This window comes from Lutra lutra, chromosome 3, assembly GCF_902655055.1.
Source record: "Lutra lutra chromosome 3, mLutLut1.2, whole genome shotgun sequence".
Lineage (NCBI taxonomy): Eukaryota > Metazoa > Chordata > Mammalia > Carnivora > Mustelidae > Lutra > Lutra lutra.
The window spans coordinates 199,891,583-199,901,151 of NC_062280.1; the positions used below are offsets into that span (position 1 = coordinate 199,891,583).

At 60.0% G+C, this 9,569-nt stretch overlaps 1 protein-coding gene across 1 annotated transcript; it reads left to right on the forward strand.

Moving 5' to 3' along the window:
• The first annotated feature begins 667 nt into the window (after positions 1 to 667).
• Positions 668 to 2,333, forward strand: SOX1 (SRY-box transcription factor 1). Its single transcript, XM_047721809.1, has one exon. It carries the CDS (start codon positions 1,158 to 1,160, stop codon positions 2,331 to 2,333), a length of 1,176 nt encoding a protein of 391 aa, XP_047577765.1. The 5' UTR covers positions 668 to 1,157.
• The last annotated feature ends 7,236 nt before the right edge of the window (positions 2,334 to 9,569 follow it).

The following is a 9,569-nucleotide window of genomic DNA, read 5'->3' on the forward strand; positions in this document are numbered from 1 at the left end:
CAGAGGCCGGACCTCCACTGCCGTCCTTTACGCAGGCTCCAGGCTGTATCCCCTCCCCACCCCCCCGCCCCTCCTCCCGCTCTTCCTCCCGCCCCGGACGATTCTTTCTTCGGCTCCGCTTTTAAACCCAACCTTAATCGTTCGGAGCGCGCGGGCGGGAGAGGCGAGGAGGGCGAGCTCGGGGTTCGCCGCCGCCGCGCGCGCTCAGGAAGCAGCGTGGCTGCGCCCCCTCCCAGGCCTCCTTCCCCCTCCTTCCTGCCCCTGCTCCCCCTCCTTCCTCCCCTCCTCCCGCCCCGCCGCCCGCGCCCCGAGCATCTACTCCCTCCCCACGTCACTCGCCAGCGCGCCATGCAAATCACCGCCGCCGCCGGCTCCCATTGGCCGCGGCGCGCTCATTTAATGGCAGCCCGGGCCCGGCGTATGGCTGCTGGGCCCCGCGCGCCGCCGGCCCCGCGTGCGCCTCCGCTCCGAGCGCACGGCCTCGGGCAGGCAGTGGGCAGCCAGTCCCGGGCTCGGCGGCCCCGCTCTCAGGCCCTCTCCGCGCGCCTGCGCTCCCGGCGCTGCCCCCTGCCCCCCTCCCCAACGGCCCCCCTCCGCGCCCCCCTCGGCGCCTCGCTCCCCCCGGGCACCTGGGACCGGCACATGCCCAGCGCACGCGGCACGCCGCGCTGCTAGAAGTTGCAGCCCCGGAGTTGGGAGGCCGCCGAGGACCCAGTGCAGGAGGAAGGAGGCAGCGCGCGGCAGCGACCGGCGAGGAGGAGGCAGAGAGCCCGGGGCCAGGCCCCGCGCACCGCTCGCGTCCCGAAAAGTGGAGCTGCAACTTGGCCACGACTGCACCTGTTTGCACCGCTCAGCCGAGGCGACCGGGCTGCGGCGGCGGCGGCGACGACCCCGGCCATCGCCCCTCTCCGGCGAGTGGTTGGAGCACGAGGAGAAACTTTGCACCTGTGAGCCGGACCTGCGCTGAGTGCGTGTGTTTTTGCCTCTTGTTTTGTTGTCATTGCTTCCTCCTCCCCCCACTCTTCTCTCTGGTAGGACTTCTCCCCCTCCCCACGTCTCGCTCCGTTCCACTGAACTCCTCTCCATCCCTCACCCCCCCGGCCGTCTATGCTCCTGGCCCTCCCCGCGCGGTGCCGGTGAACCCGCGGGCCGCCCCGATGTACAGCATGATGATGGAGACCGACCTGCACTCGCCTGGCGGCGCCCAGGCCCCCACGAACCTGTCGGGCCCGGCCGGGGCGGGCGGCGGCGGCGGCGGCGGCGGCGGGGGCGGCGGCGGCGGCGGCGGGGTCGCCAAGGCCAACCAGGACCGGGTCAAGCGGCCCATGAACGCCTTCATGGTGTGGTCCCGCGGGCAGCGGCGCAAGATGGCCCAGGAGAACCCCAAGATGCACAACTCGGAGATCAGCAAGCGCCTGGGCGCAGAGTGGAAGGTCATGTCCGAGGCCGAGAAGCGGCCGTTCATCGACGAGGCCAAGCGGCTGCGCGCGCTGCACATGAAGGAGCACCCGGATTACAAGTACCGGCCGCGCCGCAAGACCAAGACGCTGCTCAAGAAGGACAAGTACTCGCTGGCCGGCGGGCTGCTGGCGGCCGGCGCGGGCGGCGGCGGCGCGGCCGTGGCCATGGGCGTGGGCGTGGGCGCGGCGGCCGTGGGCCAGCGCCTCGAGAGCCCGGGCGGCGCGGCGGGCGGCGGCTACGCGCACGTCAACGGCTGGGCCAACGGCGCCTACCCCGGCTCGGTGGCGGCGGCGGCGGCGGCCGCGGCCATGATGCAGGAGGCTCAGCTGGCCTACGGGCAGCACCCGGGCGCGGGCGGCGCGCACCCGCACGCGCACCCGGCGCACCCGCACCCGCACCACCCGCACGCGCATCCGCACAACCCGCAGCCCATGCACCGCTACGACATGGGCGCGCTGCAGTACAGCCCCATCTCCAACTCGCAGGGCTACATGAGCGCCTCGCCCTCGGGCTACGGCGGCCTCCCCTACGGCGCCGCGGCCGCCGCCGCCGCCGCCGCGGGCGGCGCGCACCAGAACTCGGCCGTGGCGGCGGCGGCGGCGGCGGCGGCCGCGTCGTCGGGCGCCCTGGGCGCGCTGGGCTCGCTCGTCAAGTCGGAGCCGAGCGGCAGCCCGCCCGCGCCCGCGCACTCGCGGGCGCCGTGCCCCGGGGACCTGCGCGAGATGATCAGCATGTACTTGCCCGCCGGCGAGAGCGGAGACCCGGCGGCGGCCGCGGCGGCCGCGGCGCAGAGCCGGCTGCACTCGCTGCCGCAGCACTACCAGGGCGCGGGCGCGGGCGTCAACGGCACGGTGCCCCTGACGCACATTTAGGGACGCGGGGACACTGCGGCCCGCGCCCGCGACGCGCGAGGAGGAGCGCGCGGCCCGCCCGAGCGGCCTTGCTTTTGTACAGACGTTTCCACGGTCTCGTGAAGAGGAAGACACTGGCCACGAGCGCGGGCGACGCACGCCCCCGGCTCGCCTTCCCCGAGCTCCGGGGGACCGCCGGGCGCGGCCACAGCCTGCGGTTTGGACTGACTTCGGTGTTTTCTTGAGACTTTTTGTACAGTATTTATCATTCACGGAGGAGGCAGAAAGCGTTTTCTTTGCTCGAGGGGACAAAGCCCAAACCCAGGGAGAGGCGACTCCAACTTCTCTAGCCCGGCCAGCGCGCGCTCATCCTGCATAGCTTCCTGCCGGCGTTTGGCGGCCCTAGACCCGCGCCGGGGAGCTGCTCTCATTTGTTATCGATGTAGTAAGGCAGATCCAAACACTTACGAGTTTTTTGTAGTTGTTACCGCTTTTTTGGGTTGGTTTGTTAATTTATACAAAGAGATCTCCCCACTCCTTTCAGATGGCAGCGTTATACCCTGGGTTTTTGTAAAACTTTCTGTATCTGAGCATTTCCATTTTTTTTTTGTTTTGTATTATTTCTTGTATATGCATTGTGAAATTTTTATTTTAGGCGTTGCGGTGTGGGGAGGAGGATTCAGATTATGTACATAATTTCCTAAAAAAGCCTTTCTTCTAAAACCGAGAAAAGACCTCTCCTTAAAAAAAAAAAAAAAATGCATCGAGTTTTGAGTCAATAAATTTAAGAGAGAAAAAAAAAGCCCAGTTTTCCCCCATAATTTGGAACGTGCTAATTTTATATGCATGTTTTGTGAGCTCAAAATACAATTAGTAAATCTGACGGAGGAGGAAGAAATTATCAGCATAAACTAAAAGTAAGGGGTCCTCAGGGGGGAGGGTACAATCTTCAGGGAGCTTCTTTCAGTGGAAGGGAAGATAGTTTAAATCGTAGATTATTTTGTAATGTTTACTGTGTTAATACGGATCAAGAAATAATTACCAGGATAAAAAAAAAAAAAACCACCCCTCATTTTATAGTTTGGCTCTTTGGTGTGTTGTTTGTAACTGTGGGCTGACACTGGCGGGCTCTGCATCCTCCAGCTGGCCTGGGATCTGCCCCAGTTTGGTCTGGAGGAGGAAGACCCCAATGGCGGGACCAGGCTACTGATGGATGACAAAGACCACTGCAGAGTCACTGATGCCCCCAGTTCCCCCTGCAATGAACAAGATTGCAAATGGAGTTTATCTGAATTTGGCTCAAGGAAACACTCTTTGAACCAGAATATCCTGCAACGAGGCCCACTCCGTCTCTCCTCAGCCCCTCCCTCTGGCTTATTTCTCCTTGGGAAAGGGCAAAAGGATCTTGAATTCTCTCTCTCTCTGCCACCCCCCCACACACATTCACTAGACCACCCCCCATCCCCGGAGTGAACTGGGGCACATGGAATGTGGCGTTCATTATTCTTCATGAGATCAGAGGGTGTTTGATGCTTTAAATTTTTTAATTCTATTTTTTCTAGGTGTTTATGGGCACACTGCAGGTTTTTTTTTTTCTGGAATTTAAAGTTTTCTGTAAAACTTTGTCTTCAAGTAATCTGACAGCATTAAATATTGCATTTAAAAGTTATACTGTAACCAATACATTTTGAACTTAGTCACAACATAAAGATGAAATTATATTTTTGGAGGAAGAAAAAAAAGCCTTGAGGCCACATCAAAACATGTTGATTTCATCAGCCTAGGCCTCCCCTTCATTTTCTTTCCTTGTCCTGGAATGAGCATAGACGATCCAGCCCAGAATGGGCCTCCGCTAGCAGGTCAATGAACACCGCACTGAGCCTGCTGGAGAGAAGAGCTTTAAGTAAAATGCTGACCTGGCAATTGACATGTGTAATTTTTTGGAGTCATTTTGATAATTTTGCTTAAACCGTGCATTTTTTAAGTGAGTGCAAAAATCTCAAGAATGATGTCCACTGCTTCTAACGAGATAATAAAGTCCCCTCTTTTTTCTTCCCCCCCCCCTTTTTTTTAAACCTTTAGAAATCTGATCCTTTGTGAAGCTGTGGCTCCTGAAAGTGCTTGGATATATATGGATTGCTGAGGGGATTGGCACCATGAGATAGTCAGGGGAGAAATGAATGAAGGCCACACACGGTCTCCTCTGGGAGATGCTCTGGGAGAGCCTGCAGGCTCTGGGAATCCACCACAGCCAGCTTAGGGAGCTGCTCTGACTGCCATGGGCAGTTGAATCGACTCTCTGGGTTCTTTTGCTGCTGCGTCCCCCGCATTTACTAAAGGGGCAGGCGGATGCAGCCGTGCTCACATATGTGTTCACACCCGGTTTGTATGTGGGCTCAGCTGTTGGCATCCAAGTCTTGGCTCACCACACTGTTAGCAATGTGGGTCCCCCGGAAGAGTTTCCGACTAAAAAGTTTGCAGTAGGCAGGAGCTCCAGGCAGAGCTGTCCCTTGGTTTCTTGGAAGGTGGGCTCACGGCTTGGCATTTGGGCGCATGTGTCTCATACACGGCTGAAATGCAAGGCCAGGTGCTGGGAGCCACTTTGTTAAAAACCCAGGAAGACCTTCAAATGGGAATTCCTGGAATGTCGCGTGTTTGTATTTGTTTTGTTGACTGGAACGTGGTGAAAGGCAAATATAAATTCGCTCATGACTCTAGAAATAACCGGGACTGGGGGGAGCAGACGGTGGCTAGGATTCATCTCAGGATCCAGACCCCATCACCCCAGCTGCGTTTCTCCAGCTCACGCCGGTGGAAGAAAGGTTCCACGAGGCCCCGCAGACGTCTCGCTCCGCCGGGGTCTGCTTCTCGCCCAGGTGCTGCTCACCGCAGGCACGAAACCACGTCGTGGAGGTGACTTTTATAAGGCGGCTTCACTCGCTTCCCAAACCACGGGGTGGCATTTCTACCGCTTATTCCAGTTCTGCTCGGAGACCGTGTGGAGAGCGCGAATGGGACTCGTTTGGTCTCGTGCAAAGTTTGCAGAACTTCGTGCTGCGGCGACCGCGAGAACCGCTCTTAAACCCGCCACTGGCCGCGGCCCGGTCCGAGCGGTGCGGAGTTCGGTTTGCCGGAGGGTTTCTCTTCCTCCTCACCACCAGCCCCGCCTTTTTTTCCTCCCCCGTAAACTAACGGGCCCTTTTTGCTGTTGTTGTTGTTGTTCAGACTTTGACACCAGCCCCCGCGCCCGGCCGGAGAAACCCACCAGCCGCTGAAGTGAATAAATTTTAAAACCAGTCGCGGGTTCGGCGCGCGCCCGACCCGCAGGGGTGCATCGGGCAGCGTGACTGACGGGTCTATTAAAATCGTGCGTGTGGGAGAAGAATAACGCGCATATTCACGCATTTCATTTTCCCGACAAAGACTGGGCCGCGCAGAGATCTGTCTCCGGAAAATTCCGGTTAATTCGAGAAACCATCCCGGGCCCCGGAAGGCGCGCTCGGGGCGGCCAGGCTCTCGCTCCCACCGCCCGCGGCGCCCGCTCTGCTCGCCCGCCCCCTCCCAGGTCCCCCTCGCCCCCCTCCCCGCTGCCGCAGCCTGGCCCGCGGGGCAGAGGCTCCAGAAACGTCGGCAGCAGAATGTAATAATAGGTTTGATTCCTTGGAAACTTGAAGTGAAAAGCAGACTTGGCCTTGGCGCAGCTCCTTTTCCAGCACGACTATTCGGCGGGATTGAAAGGCCGGGCCAGAAGGGGAGGGGAGAGGGACGCAGGCCCCGGGGCGAGCAGCCGAGGGAGGTGGGTCCGGTCCCCGCCCCCAGGCCTAAAGGGTCGGGACAGCGCGGGGGCCGGGCGAGGGACGCAGGGACCCCTCGCCCTCACCCCCGCCTCGGCCCCGGCCCTGCCCCGCCCCCCCGCAGCCCCTCAGCCCCGCAGCCCGAGGGCGAGGCGGTGAGGGGGACGCAGAGCCCTCATCCCCGCCCCTCCTCCGCCCCCGCCCGGCCCTTCCTCTCCAGCTGCGCGCCACCGGGACCCTGCTCCGCCCGCCCCCGGGAACCCAGCGGCGTGGGCGGCAGCGCCCAGAGCGCTCGGTGCGCCGCCCGGGTCCCCTCCAGCGCGGGGGGCCGGCCTCCCGGCTTCGCCCGCCGCCCTTCCCGGGCCCTGCTCCGTTGAAGGCCGAGTCGGGGCGGCTTCGTGGCCTTTGCGCCCGGTCACGTCCTCCCCTCCACCCTCCGCGCCCCTTCCCGTCCCGCTAGCCACTCGTTTCTCCTGCGCTTCCTCCTCGCCTCCCTCTGCCTTTACCTCCTTCCCCTCCCGCCTCCGGCACAGTCCCTTCCTTTCTCTGTGCGCCCGGCCTCCCTTTGTCCTCGGCGCGTCCGTCTCCGCCCCGCGCCCCGGCCCCTCGTCGCCCCGGCGGCAGCCCCGGACGCTGCCTCCAGTCGGGTCGGGGTCCGCGGGTACCCGGACACGGCCGGTCCCCCCCGCGGCTGGCGCGGGAGGGGAGGGACCCCGGGCAACCGACTCGGCGCCCGCGGCCCGGGCGACCGCCCCGACCCGCCGGTGCAGCCTGGGCTCCAGGGCCGGCGGTGTCAGCCGCGGGGGATTAAGGTGACTGATGCGAGGGAAGAGGCAGAGTGTTTCTGTGTTTAAAGAGAGGGGGATTAGTAGAGAGAAAGTCCTGACCCGGGGTCAGCGGCAAGTCAAACCCTTTTACAACCAGCTAGCGGAACAAGCCTGTCTCCAGGCCGGGTGCAACACGTGGGAGGAAGGAGGCGACCAAGGGGCCGCACCCCGGGGCTGCCCGGCGTGAGGCGGGAGGGGCGAGACGGGAGACCCGCACCCCGGGACTGCGGGGCGGAGAGCAGGGGGGAAGCAGAGGAGAGGTGAGGGGCCCGCACCCCAGGACTCTGGGGTGGAGAGCACGAGGGAGGTGAGGAGGTAGGCGGGGACCCGCACCCCCGGGCTGCAGAGTGGAGGGCGGAGCGGGGGGCCGAGATGAGGCCGGAGCCCGCACTGGAGGGCACCAGCGCGGAGGGGGTGCGGGGGTACCACGCCCGCAGGTCTGGGCTTTGCAAGGGGATGAGTTGTCCACAGCATTCCTTCCTCTCCGGAATGCCTGCGTCTCCCGCCTCCTGGGCCGTCTTCGTGGGCTGCTGGGATGGGCGCCCGGGAGAAGTGGACTCCCTGCTCCGGAGGCCCCGTCAGCTCTCTTTCCATGAGAACCCAAACCGAAAGAGCAGGTCCTGGGGCGCAGTGCTGCGCGGGTCTTAGCGAGGCTCTCCCCGCGGCCCTCGCCTCCCTTAGGCCCCAGCCAACCCTGAGCGGCTGGTAGCAGTACTGGGCGGGGTGGGGGGGCGAAATGTGCTCGCCCCCCCACCCCGCCCACCAGCGTGAAAGAGTGAGGCACCCGTCTGGGTGATGAACCAGGCCGACTTCATCAGGGAGTGAAACCGGGTGGCGTGGAGTGGTGGGGGCGGGGGGGGGGGGAGGCGCTGATCTAGAGAAGAAATAAAATCTGGAGTTTGGGGGGGAAGGATAAGAGGGGTCGGGGGAGGAGAAAGTAGATAAATCTTTGCCTTCCCTAGTAGTCGGGTCCAGAGTTTCTGCTTAAATCACACCAAGAGTTTTAACAAATATGAAAAACAGAGAAAATACCCCAAACAAGTGATTTATCCAAGACAGAAAAAGGTCATCTATTTGAGTGATGAAAAACAAACAAAAAACCGGGATTGCCACCTGTCACTCTAAGTTGACTTTTCATCTTTAAATATGAAAACATCCACACGGATTGAGTGTTTTAAAAACACTCCAGACCCCTGGCTGGAGCCCAGCACTCAGCCTTCCCGGCTCCCGCGGGTGCCCCGAGGTGGCCCATGGTCTCCGGGTTCAAAAGCAAGTGACCCACTGCTACTCAGTAAGGTGGTGAATGTCACCCGGGGTTGGGTCTGGACACTGTGAGTGATCCTGAATGTGCCCCGCAGGCAGCTCTCCGGGATTTAATTGCCCACAGCCACTTGGGAACAACCATGTGGGCACATCAAAGATGTTGTTTGCGAAGAACAGCAGGTCATCACATGCGAAGTCTCGAAATAGTCAGCCAGTCAAATCAGTGGAAAAAATCAGCTTTTGTTAGATTTTGCAGTTTCAGGAATTAGGCCCTGCAGAGCTGCAGTTTTGCGGAATTGCAATGTCAGGCATGTTCCCAATGGGGAAATATTGTGAGTGTGGAGGAATGCAAGATTGGGTTTGACAATGGGGAAACTGACAAGAGTTATCACCCAGACATTGTTTTCTCTCTGAGCACCCCGGAAATGCTAACTAGAGACGGTATCTAGAGGCAGCAACAGCACTCCCTGTTCGTCCTACGCACTTGAAAGATACGGAAACAAGAGTCTTAGACATCTAGAGGACTGACCCAGGATTTCCTACCAATATAGGGCGCAGTACGGTGCAGGTGCGTGAAACCTACAAGCATTTCAGCAGCCGCCTCTAGACTGGCCTGAAGAAACTGAAAGTGGAGGTCAACTCATCAGCCTATTTCTAAGCAACAGAGTAGGAGGGAATCCAGGCAAGCGTGTCTGAACCTAGGAAAATATTTAAAACCCTCATGCTCCTAAGACATCCAAACTATAGGGGAAATTCCAGGACACAGAAAAGCCCAAACTCCACCAGTGAATTTACTGTGAAGAGCCACGTAGATGGGGAAGCAGCAGCTTTGTTCTTCGTGTGAAAAACTGGACCGAAGAGCGAAGTTTATTCTTGTAAAAATTGACTATTTGCATTTTCACACTACAGAGAAGCTACATGCATGTGCCCAAAGAAAAGGAAGAAAGGAGGAGAAAAGTTAGTCACTACGGCATTTATTGTATTTAAGACCCCTGGCGAACCTGGGGGAGAATATGGGATTTAGAGTAAGACAGAACTGCCCTTGTGTCGTGGCTTGTGGGGCACATCAGCTCCCCGCTCTTGGTCAAAGGTCCTTCCCCTGAGTCCCTCTTCTCATATGCGAAAAGAAACAAGAAAACCAACTTCCTAAGAATATGGTCAGGATTCGTGATCTAAGGTGCATGCTGTCGCTAGAAAAGACCCTTAATAAATGGTCACTTAACATATAAGCCTGTGTCAGCTCAGGTGGCTTCGATGCCAAAGTAGGTCTGAGTGGGAACAGTGTTGCCCATGGGCACCAGCATGCCCCGATATCCGTGTCAGTAACAGTACCTCCTTAGAGCTGCATGACATCCGTCATACACATCCGTCCA

Bases quoted from the DNA above. Each gene is read 5' to 3' on its own strand.
- SOX1 (XM_047721809.1), top strand. From the start codon at position 1,158: ATGTACAGCATGATGATGGAGACCGACCTGCACTCGCCTGGCGGCGCC.